The sequence below is a fragment of the Hemicordylus capensis genome, chromosome 5 (assembly GCF_027244095.1).
Source record: "Hemicordylus capensis ecotype Gifberg chromosome 5, rHemCap1.1.pri, whole genome shotgun sequence".
Taxonomy (NCBI): domain Eukaryota; kingdom Metazoa; phylum Chordata; class Lepidosauria; order Squamata; family Cordylidae; genus Hemicordylus; species Hemicordylus capensis.
In genome coordinates, this window is record NC_069661.1 from 214,495,233 (window position 1) to 214,514,947 (window position 19,715).

The 19,715-nt window shown below is 42.5% G+C and overlaps 1 protein-coding gene across 1 annotated transcript in view; it reads right to left on the minus strand.

Moving 5' to 3' along the window:
- Positions 1 to 19,715, minus strand: part of EP300 (E1A binding protein p300) — a 113,398-nt gene that overhangs the window by 86,261 nt on the left and 7,422 nt on the right. Inside the window, exon 2 of the mRNA XM_053255349.1 lies at positions 8,772 to 9,406. Coding sequence (XP_053111324.1) covers positions 8,772 to 9,406 — 635 coding nt within the window. The remainder of the gene's footprint in view (positions 1 to 8,771; positions 9,407 to 19,715) is intronic.

Consider the following 19,715-nt stretch of genomic DNA (forward strand, 5'->3'; position numbering starts at 1 on the left):
GGGTGATCTCATAAGCTTACTTTCCTTAAGGAAACTAGACTGAAAAACACAACTCAAAAATATGAAGAAAGCTACATATGCCTGGATTTCCTGTTACCTGGCACTCTACCTGAAACTTTCCTGTCTGCTAGGAGCAATTGGTGAAAATAAATCCTTATTAACTGATGACCTCGTACTCTAAGGTAGAAAGCTTCATATGCCCTCTTTCTGGCAGGGATGGGGGAGTATTCAGTCTCCTACACGGCACCACTTCCAACCAGCACTCCCTCAGTCCCGCAACAACCCCCACCTCAGAACCCATCCACTTTACAAGGTGCCTCTTTGTCCAGTTAGCAGGGAGATATAAAACCAGAAAGCAAGCAGACTTGAGACATTTCCATCCTCTCCTGAGCCCTTATGCCTATTTCTCATCCTGTGCCTTTAAATGAGGAAAATCTAGTGACGTGGCATGCCTGTTGCCAGGCAGTGAAAGCAGGGGAGAAGTGAAGAGTTGCGAGGCAGTAGAAAGTGGAGCAACTGCTCTGAGAAACGGCCAGTGAGATGCCGATTGCTAAGGGCTGGTGCATTTCTGAGCCTCCCTCTCCATGGTCACAGGAACTCCAGGTTACAGCGGGCTCTGAATTCAAATGACATGATGGGGCCAGCAGACCTGCAGTTGCAGCAACATAACCAACTTGAAACAGAGGGTTCAAATTGAGGGCGAGGCACTAATGGAATCTCAGTTTGGAAGATATCCCACATTCAAACAGTAAGAACTGCTGGCCTCGGGTATATTTAAACGCTGTTTGGTGTTATGTCTGAATTGGCCCTAAGATTTAATGCCTGAATTGGCCCTAAGATTATGAGCCCCTGGTGGCACAGTGGTAAAACTGCCGCCCTGTAACCAGAAGGTTGCAAGTTTGATCCTGACCAAGGGGCTCAAGGTTGACTCAGCCTTCCATCCTTCCGAGGTCGGTAAAATGAGTACCCAGAATGTTGGGGGGCAATATGCTAAATCATTGTAAACCGCTTAGAGAGCTTCCAGCTATAGAGCGGTATATAAATGTAAGTGCTATTGCTATTGCTAAGGAGTCTCACAGCTAAGTACTGCTGCATACCATTATAGCACTTTGTCTAGGTAGCTCAGGAGCTACTGGTAGCTCCTGAGCATTTATCAAATAATTCTCCCAGTATTTTGTGCTTGCTTCTCCTTCCCTTTCCTTCCATCCAATACTGGATGGCTAACTAAGTGGCAATATGGTCGCACCATCGCTAATCTGAGTGATCAGGTTTGTTTTTTACTTTATCTCCCATTAGTTTCTCTCCAGTTTATTCTCCCACAGAGCAGCCTGTCTTGCTTCTCTCCTGTCCTGAAGCAAAGTTATCTGGAAACTCAGGGGGGTTGATGTTAAAATCCTGACAATGTATGTAATCCTGGGTTGTTAAAATCCTGACAATGCATTGTGCAAGCTGCCCTTCTGTGACTGATTCCACCTCTCTAAACTGCTATGTTGCACTACTATCTTGTGCTGGTGGCTTCCAAGTTGGCGGGGCGGGGGGGGGGGGGAGAGAAGTAGTTCCTAGAAGCATTGTCTGCCCACCCCTTGCCTAGAAAACCATACAGCACATGAGCCGGCTAGGGTGATCAGTACCATCTAGGGGGACAAATACTCATTGTGATTTTTTAATGAGCTCTACACCCCTGGAGATGCTAAGTCCAAAGTTTCTTTTCTGTGAATGGTTCTACATACTCAATTTGCTCCCAAGGCAGGAAGGTTTCAGGTAGATCAATGAGGCAACTGGCCCAGCCTCCTTACCCAGCAGGCCCCAAACCTTCCCAGTTACTTGACACAGCTCGCAAAATGCAGAAGTTACAGATTGAAGCAAGGGTAGGAAATATGTTCAGGCAAATAGAATCAAAACCTGATAGCATTACCAAGTTTCTGACCTTTGGAACTCCTTAGGTCTGCATATGTTTATGTGCAGTGCTCTATGGACATCAAGTCTGTGCCAGATTTGCTCTTTGGGAATGATAAGGCAGTGGAAAAAAAGGAGAGCAAGACAACATCCTGCGATTGGTGCAAGGTAGAAATCACCTTTAGAATGAAAGTGGGGTCACAGCCTTGAGGACCACTGTGACATGTTGGAAAATGCAGAGCTCCTTCCTAACTGAAAGGGCCTCTAACTCAGAGATCCTGTGAGCTGAAGTGAAAGCCACCAGGAATAGAACCTTGTAGGAGACAAGCTTCAGGGAAATGTAGCACATTGGTTAGAAAGGAGAAGATGTGAGGATGTTAAGGACCATACTGAGGTTCCAGGATGGGAATAGGTGAAGCACAGTGCTGGAAGCTCCTCTTAGGAAATGGGATATGTAAAGGTGACGACAAGGATTGTTTGAAGATCTGAGTTCAAGGACAGAGAAGGCTGAAGCCTAGCATTTGAGAGGCCTAGGCTCAAAGCCCTGATCAAAACCAACATGTAAGGTGGCCAGGATGTGGGCAACTCACACAGAGTGTGGCTCTATATACTTTCTCCTTACCCAGTGGAGGAAGGCTGCCCAAGTGGCCTGATAAATGCGACTGATCAAACGTCTACACGGGGCCAAAATGGTATCCTGGATGCATTTAGAGTAGCTCCTCTCTGTTCAGAGTGAGAACTCAGCCTCTAGGCACAGAGCTGCTGGTGGAGGGCTGTGGCTCTAAACCCAGCCTTGTTCTTAGGAGTTCCATTGAGAGCCGTCAGAGGATCAAAAGAGATGGCTGTCCCAAGATCTGGAAGAGGCTCTATAGGACCAAAAGGGAGATTGGTTAGAACAACAAAAATCTACACATCCCTGTGACCCAAGGGCATGGCCTTTTTCCTTGTCGAGCATTTCTGGCTCCAGAAACTCCCCAAATAGCTTCCTTCCCCTACAGAGAGTGGAAACCAAATTTATCTTATGGTGCACGTGCCAGTTTTTAATCCTCAGAGACTACATAAGGCTACATCAGAGGCCATAGCTCTGGAAGATGCTTGGAGGGAGTCCATCTGCCATGAAGGCAGCTGCCTTGGAGAGCTTACTGCAGCCTTGTATTAGTCTGGTCTGTGGGGATGTCTTTAGGAAGGTCCCATTGCCCAGAGGATAGATGCCCTAACAAAAATATGCCAAATATTTATATACTGATTTGCAAGTAGGAGCTGAGGCTCTGATGGCAGTAGCAAAAGCCTCATGTGACCTGCACATGAACATGTTTATTTTCCTGTCCTCCAGCGATTTGAGATGTTCATCACCATCCTTGCTCATGGGCTGCCACCCACCCACCCCCTGCACAAGACCAGAGCTGTCAAAAGGGCCATTGGTAGAGAGCTTCTGGGGTCTTGAATGGGAGTACCGAGACCCCAGTGCCACTTTGCTCCCCCACCCCACCGTTACCAGTAGCTGCGTAAGAAGTCAGTCACTGCAAAGAGCTTGGAAAAGGAGGCAATTGCTTTGGCATACAGCCAAAGGCTTGTTCTTTGTCTTCACTTTCAGTTTTAATTTTCCCACTTCAAGATGGCAGCTGCCTCCTTGGTCTTTTCACATCCAGCCTGGCTGAAGTGAGGTAGTGGCAAGGCTGAGAAATGTCTGTGCTTTTTAGAAGCCTTGGTCTTGCAGGGCACGCTACCCCTTTCGATAAAGCAGACTCCTCTAAGAGGGAATCCACCAGGATATCCCTCACACCTGTGCTTTTTAGAAGCCTTAGTCTTTCAAGAGTTAGTAGAGGAAGGCAATGCAGAGATAAAGAGGTAGGAGAGAAAGGCAAAGAGAGTGAGAGGAGAAAGGGTGTCTGTGTTTCTTTTTTTAGAATTAGGAAGGGGGAAAAAGAGATATGGATGTGTCACCCAACTGGCAAAGGAAAAAAGATGGAGGCTGGAGGCATGGGAGGAGGAACTCCCTTGTAGTACACCTTTCTTGTAGCAAGACAGGAAAGGAACTGGGAGGGTCCTACTCAGTGTTCCCTGTAACAGGGATTCCCAGATGTTGTTCACTACAACTCCCAGCATCCCTAGCTGCAATGGCCTTTTGGCGGGGAATTGTGGGAGTTATAGTCAACAACATCTAGGAATTCCTGTTAAAGGGAACACTGGTCCTGCTTCCACTGCCTGCTGGGTGGAGGTCAAGCGAGCCATGTGAATGATCTACCTGAAACCATGTTTGTGGAGCAAATGGAAAAGCATAACCCATCATTAGGAACAATGACCTCCAGTGTGAGAAATAGGTGATAAAATTGCAATACTTTCAACTTTCAGTGTGTTGTGCTTTTATTGTCCTGACCATCAGGCCTGCAGCTGTCAAATTAGTAAACGTGTTTTAAAAGCTTTTTAAACACAAAAAACCTAAGAAATTTCATTAAAGTCAGAGAAATGGAGAAAAGTTGGCAGGAATGACCTTTCATGATTACTCCATAGAGTAAACTATTTTTTCACTGTTACCCTAATCCTTTCTTTTGTGCAAAATGGCTGCAATTTTACATTTGGGGTAGCAATAAAGAAAAAGTGATAACTCAGAGACTGTTATAAGTGCAACAATGCTATCACCTATTTTGCATCTCTAGGGGCATAGATATTGCCAAATGTCATTATGGACATTCGTCCCCCAAGATATTACTGATGGACAAAATTTATGAGCCTGGCTCGTTGACTAAATGTGGTACTTTAATTTCCAAGTTCAGAATCTGGCTGTCCTTTAGACACCCTTTAAATCCAGAACACATTGGTGAAATATTTTTGTGCTTTAACCCGTTTATTAATCAATTTCATCTTAAGCTGGTCCCTTTTGGTGGACAGTACCTAGATTGCTTCCATCAAAATGCCTTGCCTTTCCATATCCTCCTGATTCACGTATGCCTCCTGTTAATACAATGATTCCCAATGACAATTAGTACAGCCGTGAGAGTAATTCATTCCAGATAACGAGTTAAGGGAAGCAGAAACTCTTTTTTTCGTGTGACTTACAGACAGAGTAGAGAGACTGGCAATAAGCTACTTTGCAGCAGGTCTATTTGGTAAAATGCAAGTTGCAACTGCTTCAAAAATGCTGTCTTCTCATGTACAGAAGCTTCAGAGATTAATATAGTAAGGACAAAGTCCTCTATAATTCTTCAGCAGCATTTTTAAAAAATCTCCAGCTAAAGGATTTGCACTTTAAGAGTCTACTGAATAAAGATTAAGAAGATTATTCACCCCTGTGTTTCAAGAGGGGACATTTCACACAATCTATTCTTTGATGTAGATTCCCACTAACCCTCAGACTGAGTTCAATTTACACCATTCTCTTTTGGGGTCAGCCACTTGACCAAATATTGTCAACGATTCCATGAAGTCAAATACATCTTTGCCTAAGTGGCAACCTTATCACATTGGTCCCCAGGCCTGCTGGAGTAAGGATCACACATACATATACCTTCCCCATTGAGGTTCAGGCACCCACTGTCCTGCAACTCGGCTCTCTCCCTTCCTGAAGGAAATATTTCATAGTTTTTCCTACTGGGCATGTGCTACAACTGCAGACATCTCCAAATCAGAACAAAGCAGCACATGGTTCAAGATGAAGCAAATATATAGTCATCTAAGTGAAAAGTGTCCTAAAATTAAAATCACTACTAAGCATTATATTTGCAATGGGAAGGATGGATCTGTATGAGGACAGAAAACTGACAGCATCATTGTGTCATTTACTGCTAAGGTAATTTATTTGCAGAATACAATACTACTAACATTGTATGTGTGCTCAATCAATTCTTGTATGTTATCACAGTGCCATAAATCCTCAGTTTTCAACAACATTTTAGAGATGTTTCCACACTCCCTAATAGCAGCCGTGCTTCTCAGTAGACCAAACCTACCACCACAGACCTAACTATTTATTCAGAGGATACCATTTACCCTATGTTTTATTCAGAGATATGGGGTGGAAAATTTTATCATCTCTAAAATTTCTACTTGGCTACTTGAAAAACCTTTGAGATACAGTGAGGGGAAATATGATCATTTTTAGACTGTACAGGTCAAAAATGCCAAATCAGCAGAATCTATTTACAGGTGAAACTCGGAAAATTAGAATATCGTGCAAAAGTCCATTAATTTCAGTAATGCAAATTAAAAGGTGAAACTGATATATGAGACAGACGCATTACATGCAAAACGAGATAAGTCAAGCCTTAATTTGTTATAATTGTGATGATCATGGCGTACAGCTCATGAAAACCCCAAATCCACAATCCCAAAAAATTAGAATATTACATGGAACCAAGAAGACAAGGATTGAAGAATAGAACAATATCGGACCTCTGAAAAGTATACAGTGTACTGTGCTTGATTGGCCAGCAAACTCGCCTGACCTGACCCCATAGAGAATCTATGGGGCATTGCCAAGAGAAGGATGAGAGACATGAGACCAAACAATGCAGAATTGCTGAAGGCCGCTAATGAAGCATCCTGGTCTTCCATAATACCTCATCAGTGCCACAGGCTGATAGCATCCAGGCCACGCTGCATTGAGGCAGTAATTGCTGCAAAAGGGGCCCAAACCAAGTACTGAATACATATGCATGCTTATACTTTTCAGAGGTCTGATATTGTTCTGTTCTTCAATCCTTGTCTTCTTGGTTCCATGTAATATTCTAATTTTCTGGGATTGTGGATTTGGGGTTTTCATGAGCTGTACGCCATGATCATCACAATTATAACAAATTAAGGCTTGACTTATCTCGCTTTGCATGTAATGCGTCTGTCTCATATATCAGTTTCACCTTTTAATTTGCATTACTGAAATTAATGGACTTTTGCACGATATTCTAATTTTCCGAGTTTCACCTGTAGGGTAACAAAAATTTATGCAGATTAGAAATACTTCCCAAAAAAAGTATTTTTAGGGGGAAAATGCATTTTAAGTAAATGAGGGAGAAACGTGAATGGAAATTTTTTTCAGGAATTTTTCCAATTCAAAACTTTCTGGGAAACCCACATTTCTAATTTTATTTAACAAAACTGAGATTGAATTTAATACAAATAAGAATAGTTGACCTTACAGCACATGGCAGCTACCAAGGATGAAAGCCAGTCAGTTTAACAGAACACTGTGTCAAATGTTAAGGAAATGCATTCCCATGTAAGATTAAACAAGCAATAATGCATCATTTGCTTCCATGCTTCAGAAATTAATGTATTTACAAATAGCTCCCTGCCCAATCACCTGTGACAAGAAGCTCTTCCAGGCAGAGAATCTCAAACTCCAAATCCAACCCTCACCCCCAGCCCTTGACTAAACTATTGGCTAGTAACTGTAGATTGACATGGTCAAACTAAGCTCTAGCTTATATTGCAGCAAGTGCTGCGCTGCCAAGTTGTGCACAGTAATGATACAGATTCTCTAGTAGTACTCATGTTTTACATTTAGGCTAGCCATGCAATCTGCCACTTGCCTATCACAACCGAAAGCCTCCCTGCCCCACTAACACTCAAACAGAAAGCCAAATTTGCAGTACTGATAGCTTCCTGTACTCCTCTAACGGCTGCTTGGAAGCCAACCAGATCTGTCTCATTCAATTTCTATCCTATTCCTGCCCAAGAGTTTGGGGCAGATAACAGTTTTATACACACACACACACACACTCTCTCTCTCTCTCTCTCTCCTTCAACAGAAACCTAACTCTATTTTGATTGTGGGTCAGTTAATTCCACATATTTGACAAATTAAGGACAAGCTTTTCTCTATCTTTCTTCCTGAAATATTCACTTAAAAAAAGTTTCAGTAGAACTATATTAGTTTGACTATCCAAAATAAGTTTTAGGCCTAGTAGGAAGCATTTTAACAAGTGACCCTACCCACACTCATGGACAACTAATTTGGTCCTCCATTATTAATTCTGAATAAGGACATACAAACAGCCCTGCTGGGTCAAAGCAGCACCCTGTTTTGACCAACCGCCAGCCATATGCCTCAAGCAAGCATGCAAGAGGAGCATGATAGCAATAAACCAGGGGTGGCTAACCTCAGGGTCTCCAGCTATTGTTAGCCTGCAACTCCCAGCATCCTCAGCTGCAATAAACTGCTTAGTCACCCCACAATACCTGTCCTCCACTCTCTGAACCCAGCATCCAATTCTCAGAGGTTAACTACCTTTGAAAATGAACAGAAGTTACCACAGCTAGCATCCATAATAAAAAGGTTTTGAGTTTTATTTAGATGGCCAGCAGTGTTCCCTCTAACAGGGATTCCCGGATGTTGACTACAACTCCCAGAATCCCCAGCAAAAGACAATGCAGCTGGGGATTCTGGGAGTTGTAGTCAACATCTGGGAATCCCTGTTAGAGGGAACACTGCTGGCCACTATACAAATCATGAAGGAAGATACTGAACATACATGCTGTACCAAGGAGCCCAGCTAATATAATCCCTCACAAGTATGGTCAACATTCAGTTTAAGAACAGCAATACTGCCCTTTAGTGTGCTTTTAATGTTTAAAAAGCAACTAGACAAAGCATGTTATAATCTTCACTGCAACCACACAAGATCATTTTGCAGGTGAACAACTAAAATATCTACTAATTTTGAAGTGTGGTACTAAACACATGGTATTTAAGACTACAACTTTCATATCTAGCTACATGCCTCCTTAGCATGCATTAAAGAGTGCAGTTTTATTTCTTAAGATGTTCTTAATTGCACTGAATCTCTCTGATAACAAGGTTTATAAGGAAGTATTCAAACTACTGCTGCCATATCCCTTTAAGAGTTTAATGTGATGACAAGAAAACCTTGTCGTCTTACCTTGGTCATTGCTCCCGGCTGTGGGCCCCTCAAGCCTGCTTGGCCTCCCATCTGTGGAGAACCTTGCTGCAAAGTTTCCGCCAGCAAGTTACCAGCATTGCCCATGCCTGGATTTGGATATGGCATGTTGGAACGCCCTCTTCCTGCTCCAATTGAACCATTTAGAACTTGCCCTTGCATCATTCCTTGTCCATTACCTGCAGCCAACATACCAGGATTCATGCCAGCATTTATTCCTGTATTCATTCCCATTCCAGGCTGATTTACTGGACTGTTCACTGCTGGCATCATTCCTGCACTGGACTGAGTAGATGGACCTTGGTTTGGTCCACTTGCACCCATCCCCAAATTTGGAGATGTCAATGCAGCCTGTGCCATCGGGCTTTTGACCATACTGTTTAAGATTCCCATTCCAGGATTGTTCTGCTGGGGCTGACTGGCCATACCTTGGCCGGGTCCACCAACTCCCGCTCGTAACAGTTCAGACAGTTGTTTGTGTTTGGAAGCAGCATCTTGTGCCATACCAAGGCTAGTCTGCAGCTGATTAATGTCACCACCATTGGTAAGTCCCAATTCCGTGTTGCTGATCAGTTCATCTGGTAAGTCATGTTCCAAATCAAAGAGGGATCCAAAATCTGAAAAGGAAAAATAAAGACAGTTTAGAAAATTCTGAACAGACATTTCAGATCAACCAAGCCATTTTTTCAGCCAATTTGATTTGCAGCAAGTCTAAAGGGTGTGCGGGGCGGGGGGGGAGCCTTAATTCACATTTCATATCACAGTTTTATTCCACACATCCTGAGAAATGTATGGCAGCATATATTAAGATTATCCTATTTGCTCCTAACCACCAAAGGATATCAACTAGATGGAGTCATGAGTGACTAGGAACTTGAACCTAGTTCAAATGTGTTACTTTGCCCACGATTTCACATGTTGATGTATTCAAAGTTTAGTTCCCCCTGCAAAGTTCTCACTCTTGCAAAAACCTTTATTTGTAAAAAGAATGTCACTTAGCATTTATGCAGCACATCAACAGATGAAAGCACTTTCTCAGTAAACCTTAAAATAGCCTAATATGGTTGGCCAGTAATGCTCACACTGAAGATAGGGGTTGTGCAAGAACAGTGGCTTGCCTATGGGTACTAGCAACATCACAATTGAAACAATTTGGGGCAGGGATTTCACAACTCCCACTCACAGTCCCAGTACTAACCAACTGTCTTTATGTCCTGGAGTCTCTTATTTTTCTTCAATTAAACCCCACTGACTGGTATAAAGGTCTCATATCAGGCTTAAAAATTCTATCATTAATGCAAGTATCTTTTAGTTCAGTTCACAGTCTACTTAAACCTATAGCAGATTCAGTACATATCCTATGCTACATTCACCCTGCACCACCATAAAATATCCCAGTTCTATTCTCCACAGTCGTGTTTAAGTTGCATAGCAGCCATATTAGAGTGGGCAAGTGTGTCTACATGGCCTCTGGAGAAGTGTGCATGTCTAATACCAGAAAACATTCATAGACATGTTTTTATACATTTAATACATGCATAATACCAGAAAACCTGTATTCAGAAGATACTTCAAGTACTATATGACTTCAAGCAATTTCGGGTTTCCAGATTTTAAACATTTCAAGCATTGTCAACCAGTTATACAGCAACAAGTGCTGACAACTAGCAAGTGTCACCTCTAGAGAGCTTTCTAATTAAGCAACCATAGAGGCACTTTAACACAAACCAAGCATAAAACTCCATCTTATGTAGTGAACTTTCATTTTGCTTGAAGGTAACTTAGGTAATTCACGAGATTCATATCCTTAAACTATTTGACATAAAACAATATACCAATACCATCTCTCTCTCTCTGGAAAACTAATGAGGCTAATAGCTTTAGGGAACTTTAACATCCATGCTGAGGCTGCTTTGTTTGGTTCAAATTGGAAATTCATGTTCTTCATGAAGAACGTGGGCTTGTCTCAATTGGTATCTAATCCCACATATGTGGCAGGTCAAAAACTTGATTTTTTGTTCTGGTTCATCAATGGACAGTGGTGCTCTGTGAACTGTCCAGGAGGCTTTAAAACTTATTATGGATTGATCATTATCTAGTTAACATTTGACTAAGGGTGGACCCAGCACATCTCTGGCAGGGTGGGGGAACGGCAAGGTCTGCTCCTGGAGGTTTATGGATCCTAATGGATTCCTGATAGCTCTGTGTATTTTCCTACTAGGGATGTGCACAGAACCACGGAGGCGCGGTCTGGCACTGGGGGGAGTGTGGCTTTGAGGGCGGGGGGGTAGGCCTTGCGCCTCCCACCGCTCTTCCCCCTCCAGCGCTCGACTTTGCTGAAAAGTTTTTGGGGCGGCAGAGTTCCTCCCTGCCGCTCCTGCCCTCATCGTTGTCTGCAAGTCTGCAACAAGTAGAAGTTGGCGCTACGCATGTGCCCGTCGCAGCACGCACATGCACCCACTGTTGCCGCCGGCGCATGCGCCACATACATCACACAAAGTCGAGCACCGGAGGAAGAAGAGCGGTGGGAGGGATTAGTACTCCCCCCCACCCGCCGCCCTTAAAGCCACACTCCTTCCCTGCCAGACCAGCCGAAGTCCGAACCGTTCCGGAGGGCTCTTACATGGCCCCGGACCAGTTCGGGCACACTCCTATTTCCTACTGAGAGACAAGACAATTCTGCCAATGCCCTGGGCCCCCTTTGTTATGATGAGACAGGCTGGACAACTGACACAATTGCACTTAACCAGCCTCTGCTGACTTGCTGAGCAAGTGACCCTCTACTACAGAGGGCAATGAAGCAATCTGGTAGACAGCTTGAGCATCACTGACAGAAAATTGAGTGCACATGACCCAACACAGGCTAGAGTCCATATGAGGGCCTACCCCATGGTGGTGAGGAATCCTGGAATTTGGGGGCAATCTCAGCCAAACTTTTAAGTTAAACAGAACTTAACTGGGATCAATGCTTTAACCAGGACTGCCCAAATATTTTAATGACAACTCCAGTCCTACCTAGAGGATTGTACCCAGAAAGTAGTGCGGAGCCATGCCTGTTCCACCTCTTGACTACTGACCTATGGGGTGCCAAAGGATTCTATTCTGTCCCCTATGATATTCGATATATAAATGAAGCTGTGGAGAGATGTCATTCACAAGTACAGACTACAGTATCATCAGTATGCTGATGACATCCAACTCTACCTATCAATTCAATTGGCTGATACCAGGGAGGAAGTTGATGTCCTGAACTGGTGTCTGGAGTCCCTTCAGAGTTGGATGGGGCAAACAAAATTAAACATAATCCAAATTAGACGGAGGTACTCTGGGTCAATAAAACCAGTAATCTGAGCAGTGAAGTAAATCTGGTCTAGGATGGGGTCACACTCCCACTGAAAAACCCAAGTTTATTATTTGGGGGTCCTCCTGGACTTAATGCTGTCCTTGGAGGCCCAGGTGATGGCCATGCCAAGAAGTGCCTTTTACCAGCTTTGCAAATGAACTTGGCAAAGTCAGATCTAACCTCAGTCATCCATGCATTGGTCACATCCAGATTGAACTATTACAATGTGCTCCACACAGGGCTGCACTTCAAGACAGCTTGGAAGCTCCAGCTGGTCCAAAATGCTGCTGAAAGGATGGTTGTGGCACTAGTGACTTCAAAAATATCACACCCATTCTATAGCAGCCACAAAGTGCTGCTTATGCCTTTATGACTTGGACTGAGGTATCTGTCAGATTGTAAATTTGCCCATATTAATTTGCCTTAATTCTACATCTCAGGCCCTGCTCCCAGTCCTGCCTCAGGATTCAGTCAGCAGGGACTAGAGACCACAATCTTTTTGGTTGTGGCCCCTTGAAATACCCTCCCTGAAGAGCTTTGCCATATTCCATCTCCCAGTCCTTCTATGATATACATTGTTATATACTTTTTATTAATTTTATGTAGCAGATTTTAAGATTCTATTATCTATTTTAGCTATAAGCCCATTGGTTTGCAATCTATTATATTTTAAATATTTTGTATTTTTTAGATCCTCTCCTCAGTTTTCATTGTAATACCAATCTCAATCTCAGTAATACATGCAACATTCTTTCTCACAATCTATTATATTGTATTACTATATTATAACCTGTGCTGGTCTTAGACCGTAATAAAGGTTGATGGATTGATTCTCCATCTCCCAAGGCTTTTAAGCAACATCGGAAGACACATCTTTTTAGAGAGGCTTTTTGGTTTAATATTTGATGTTTGTATCAACAAGGTTTTTCAGCTTTTTGCAAATTTTTAATAGGATCTCATTTTACTTTTATTGGTTATTTGTTAGGGACAACCCAAAGCAGGATACAAATATTTTAATTGTGATCTTATTTGGCTAGAATGCTTCTACTTATTCAATATATAACTTTAATTAGCAGTATGGCTACATCTTGGAAACAGTGGCCTGGATCCCAAGTCATTCAACTGGAACTCTGCTGGCATAATGAGACTTTCCCCCTTCTGAAGGTCAGAGGACACCTCAACATGACAGAGGACTGCAATGGGAAGGAGGAATCAGCAGAAATCAAGGAGGACAACTTGTGAGAGCAGAAGCATTTTTCTGCTTCTGCACAAGCACGTTTCAATCCAGCCAATGTGCTAGCAACTCAGAGATCACATGGACCAAGTCGCAAATCTATATTACAGTCCAGATTTTTTTGAAAAATGCTAAGTGCAGATATAGTATCTGTTACCCAGAGACACAAAACAGTGCTAGTACTGGTAGTTTTCTAAGCATTGACCATTCCACAGTTGCTCCCAATGAAGCCATGAACTGTTCTTTAAACTTCCAGAAGTTTAAAAAACTGAAACACCTACTGGACACAATCCCATAGAGCTGACTCCAGAATCAACAATTACCCAAGTGCTTCAAAAAGTTACTATATCATTGAGAATGATTTTTTAAATGGATGTGTAGTCTGCCTTTGCTGCAAGTTTTCAAACCAACATATTTTCAGTCAAGTCCATCTTAGTTCCTAGAATGCTATCACAGGTAATAAACAGAAGTTCTATTTTAGAAGCTTCCAAACAAGTTGTTAATTGAATGAGACATTATCCATGTTCTCTTTCACATTATGAGGACCAACAGAGCAATGTAACCATGTGGGTTTCTAGATGCATAAAGTACCACTGGGAAGATAGTACAACATCATTATCTACACATTAAAAATGCCTGTAACTCTATTTGAAGCTTGCATAAATTTATACTGTGCTATGGCAAGTTTGAAAGTGTTACTAACCTACTTGTGTCATACACCTCTGTTAAGTCATTTGTGGCCCAACAAAGGAGTCCATCCAATGTAAAAGAGCTTCAGCACTGAAAGCCTAGAAGTGTTGCTTGCCATAGGCAGGGCAGCAAATGGGTAATTATAAGCTTAATACTATGTAGTCCATGAGCTTAGTTTCTATACAGAGAAATCCATTATCAAAATGCTGCAATATTTTAGAGTGACCGACCAGTTTACTACAATGTGAATCTTCACAATCTGCAGCTTACTTCAAATGTGAAGATCAGAAGGTGGGTAGGAAGGGCGGGTGGAGAGAGTAAGTGCGTGTGCATGCACACACACAGTATCCTGGAGGATAAACCTGGTTAAAGAGAGAAACTCAAGGCAACAAGAATGCAACACATTAGCTGCAGCTTTAAAAAGTCTCACACTGAAGAGATATGGGATACAAACTGGTGGATCAAATAATTGTGTAGCTTTTCAAGAATAGACTTGTAGTCACTACAGGCATAAATACATCAGTGCCCCAAAAGCTTCTTCAGACATTCTGTGGAGAAAGCAAAGAGTCCAAATGCCCTTAGGGATGCAGCCACATGGAAGAAACATCTGATTTGTCACATTCCCAACTGTCTTTCCTGGAAGCAACATGCACAAGCATGATGGCTGGAGGGGGAGAGGGACTATGCTCATGTCAACTGCTGCTGGGATCACCAGTCCTAAGCACCTCCAGACAGTTGTGCCAAGATGCCTGGGCAGTCTGTGTGGAGGAAATTATTATTTGGAAATGCTGCATACTTGTACAAATCTATCTTGAACAACTATGGGAAGGTTTCACAAAGCAGCAGCAATTATCCAACCCGGGACAAAACTACTGCTACACAAAATACACATTAAAGTCCAATGGTTTTCTGAGTAAGACATAACCTATCCTTGAAGGTTCTTCCTACTGCTATTTACAAGTATTCTCTCTTCACCAACCAATTTGCACACACTTACTTCAGCACTAACATGTCCAGGTCAGGACGTACAGGTAAGCATGTGTGTGTGCCTCTTTCATGACAGATGGCTTCTTTAATACTACATGCTTAATGGATGTGAAAAAGCAGGGAGGAGGTGCTAAATGCAAGCAATGGTCCCTGTGGACTAGATGCTGATTTGTCAGTGGCATTGTATTCTAGATCTTGTGGTCAATATGCATACATATAGGCCTCCCTATTGGGTTCAGCACCATGGATGAAGCCCATGGGTTCTACTAGTTTCTAGTAACTAAGGAAACAGAAATAAAAGAAACACCAAACATCTGCAGATCAGCTGATCTCTCAGAGCTCCTACAGTTAGGACATGCCTCTTTCTGTCTAGCTTAAATCTACTTCCTTGTAATTTCAATACACTGGTTCTAGTCCTGCCGTTAGAAGCAACACAGAACAAGCCCACTTCTATGTTGCAGCCCTTCAGCTCCTGCCCCTTAGTTTTCTCCAGGCTAAATATACCCTGCTCCATCAATCATTCTTCGTATGACTTGGACTCCAGAACCTTCACCATCTTTGTTGTCCTTCTCTGAACGTGATCCTGCTTATCAGGGTCCTCCTCAAAATGCAGCACCCAGAACTGGACACACCATTCCAAGTGAGGTCTGACCAGCACAGAATAGAATGGAATTTCTACTTCCTGTGTTCTGGACACACTGCCTCCACTGGTGCATCTCAAGTCCACTTTAGCTTTAGCAGCTGCATTGCACTGCTTGCTCGTGTTCAACCTGCGGTCCACTCATCTTTTACATATGTACAGCAGCCAAACCAAGACTTCCTCATCCCATACTTATGCATTTGGTTTTCCTTACCCAAATGCAAGACTTAACATATTATGGTCTTCTATTTCAAAACACTAAAAGGATCCCTGTATTTATTCAGGTTATTCTTCAATCTTTAAATGATAAAAGTTATAGACACTGATTATCCTTGATTTTAATGACCAACATACAGAAAAGACAGTGCAACCTTATTCCACATTTCAGTTAAGTATCAGATTAATCTTAAATAGTTAGTATTACAACATTAAATGTTGCTCTTTAATACCAACTTAAGTTGGGTTTCCCACAAAGCACACAGCTCTGCATACTGGCTGCAGGTTAATCTTTGATTAAGCAAATGAAAATGTCAGAATATTTCAACCATCTCTCATGTTTGAGCTATCACTAATCTGAGAAGTTGTTCCTCACATAATGGAGCAACTGGCATCCCAATCCTAAACACATTTGGAGATCTCATTCCTGTTAACTAAATTTATTTTTCAGAATGTAGCCTACTTAGCTAGAATGCATGAATTCACACAGCTAGTGCTTATTTAAAATTGAATTTTGTATAATTTACAAAATGGGATAAAATTTACTAAAACCTAAGTAAAGTAGGCTTGAACAAAAATGGTTTAAATCTGATTACGGTGGGAAATGATTTTTTTTAAAAAAAATTGGCTTCCTGCATTCGATAGGTTTGTACTTCAGAGCACAACAGAAGAGTCAACTAAAATCTTATGTTTCTCTTCAAATCCAGAAGTTAGACACTCCTCGTATTTATTAAGTCTGTTCTGAATACAATTATACAAAAACAGTCATAAAAGCCAAAGCAAAAGCCAGGAAATATTTTCCATCTCACTATCTGTCCACCAACTGAAGAGCACAATATTTCCTTTAAAAGAAGGTGGCGGCACAGGGATCAGAGTTACAAAGCACAGGAGCAGGTAAAGATCTGGGCCAAAGTCAAGCTAATGCTTTAATCTACCAGTATTAATGTATTCATTACAGAAGTACAATTGTGGTACCTTCAGCACTACTGGCTTTCAGAAATGTCAAATAAGTTTATTAAATTGTTTTAAATTGCCAATACCACCAAAACTTTGTTAGCTGCCCCATAACAAATTGTTCTCTGAGTGGCTCACAACACAGAAGTGACACATTGCGTAAAAACACACAGCACATGAAATTACAACACACTAAAAATAGTCAAAATACAACCCAGAACAATTTTAAAATGTTTTTGTCAATTTTAAAAATCAAATTTAAAAGGCCTGAGTGAACAGAAAGGACTTTACCTGGGGTCTAAGAACAAAGTGATGATGCCAGGCAAACCTCACTGGGGACACTATTCCATAAACGGGGTGTAAAATAAATCTTTATTTACATAGAGCAGAGCCTACTTCGTCAGATGCATTACACACACCCCAAGTTTATACTGGCTAAGAACAAAGTGGCAAATTCATATCCTGAATCAAAGTTGTCACTGGTGTGAAAATTGGTGGCCAGAAGTTGCCCTTGGGGAGATCAATTACGCAAGAGCTCCCAATTTACAACATTGTCCAGCAGAAGTTTATCCTTTTAAAAAATCCACCCAATATGCTCAGTTCAGTAACAACTGAACTCAATTATTGAGCCACTACTTTTGCACTAGGAATCTCCTACTTTATTCTTGCGGGGATAAACCCCTGCTAACTAAGCAGAGAGGCATCTTTCAAAGTGGTGATTCTCTTTATATTTAGCAGGGGGAGAGCAACTGGCCCTATTCAACCCCAGCACAGGATCCCTCCAGTGGCTGTTGCTGGTATCTGCCTTATGTTTCTTTTTAGATTGTGAGCCCTTTGGGGACAGGGGACCATTTTCTTGACGTATTATACATTTTTCTATATAAACCACTTTGAGAACTTTGGTTGACAAGTGGTATATAAATATTGTTGTAGTAGTACTGGGGGGGGGGGCGCGGAGGGGCACACACGCTTTGATCCCAAGGCTGAGCACAGGGAAAGGTGCAACAAGAGCCCTAATTAACACTTTGCATTTGTTGCAGATTCTTTAAGAGAAAAACTTCTGAATGGAGTTTATCTCCCTATGCAAGACTGCTAGACTCAGTTGGCAATTTATAACTAACTCAGACCACCCATTACTGCATACATTCTTGGACTGATCCCAGGAAGTAAAGCAACTCCGTCACCCCCATCCCTTTTGATTATCTCTTAATTCTGAGATGTCAGAATATATTACTAGCATTTTGGTGAGTTGCTTGGTGAGGAGTTTGGTAAGTTAAACTGGCTAGAGTTTTAGTGAGTCCCCACCACCACCACCACAAAGTTCTTAAATTCATATATCTGAAAGTGAGCTACTGCCTACTAAAATGTTTGCAAGCTAGAAACATGTGAACTTATTTGCAAGGCACTCATTTATTTTTCAACGCTGCATGAAAGAGTCAACTCTTTGACAACACCTTAAGTTCTACAAGGCTTCATTTTTGCTGCAACAGACTAACATAGCTACCCTTCTGCAAAAGAAATCTTAACTGCAGCAAAACGATGTATCAAGACATTGAGCAAATACTTGCTCAGACATTTTCCATTGTACATCAATGGTCCTTTTCAACTATTAGTAGGGGTGTGCATGGAATCGCCACATTGCGGTCCAGCACTGGGGTGGGGGGTAGCTTTAAGAGCGGCGGGAGGGTTTACTTACCCCTCCCGCCGCTTTCCCGCTCTGGCGCCGTAATGTTACGAGTAATTGGGGCGGCAGGATACCTCCCTGCTGCCCCTTTCCCGATGTTGCTCTAAAAAAACTCCCAGTAGTCCTTTGCGCATGCGCACATCGTGCGCGCGCTTCACGTCTCTGACATGTGCACGCACAAAGGACTACGGGAGGTTTTTTAGAGCAACATCGGGGAAGGGGCAGCAGGGAGGTATCCTGCCGCCCCAATTACTCGTAACATTACGGCGCCAGAGCGGGAAAGCGGCGGGAGGGGTAAGTAAACCCTCCCGCCGCTCTTAAAGCTACCTCACACCCCCGCACCGAACCACCCAGGTCCAGACCGGTCCGGAGGCCTTTACAATGGCCTCCGGACCGGTCCGTGCCCATCCCTAACTATTAGGATCAACCTTGTCCCTCAACGCTTGCCAGGTCTCCATGGGCAATCTAGAATTTTTAGGGCAGGTGGGGGTTGCTGGGCGGGCTTTTTATTTTTAAAACTTTTTCACCATAGCTATTTCAAACAGTACCTGGAAGCATTAAAAATTACTGCTGCCCCCATCCCAAGTCTATAATAAGCCCATCTCATTCTAGGCCAGGACTGCACAACTTCGGACTTCCTGAAAATTTTAGACTACAACTCTCATCATCCTCAGTCAGTGACCAAGACAGGGAGGTTGGGAGTTGTAGTCCAAAATCTGCAGGAGGACCAAAGCTGAATAGCTCTCTTCTAGACTAAAAGATGGCAAAAGCCTGCTGCCATTTTCTTTAGTCTAGAATGAGGTAAGAAATAGCCCAGGGTCATTTCCTGCCTCATTATAAACTTTTTAGAAAGGTGACTGGCAGCATTCAGCTGTCATGATTATTTTCAGCTGTTCCAGGTGCTATTTGAAGCCACTTCTGCAAAAAGGTTTTATAAATAAAGACACCCCCACCCCCGCCACACACACCCACACACCAACCAGCAGCACCATGGAAAAGATAAATATATTGGGGGGGCTTGCTGGGGGGAGCTAACAAGGCCAATTAAGAGGTTTTTTCAAGCAAATTAAATCTTAAGAGGCTCAGCAGATACTTAAGGTACAATATGCAGCATGAAAAACTCTGAAGATATGCTGCAATAAAGTGTATACAGGTATCAGTTTGCTTTTAAAGAACAA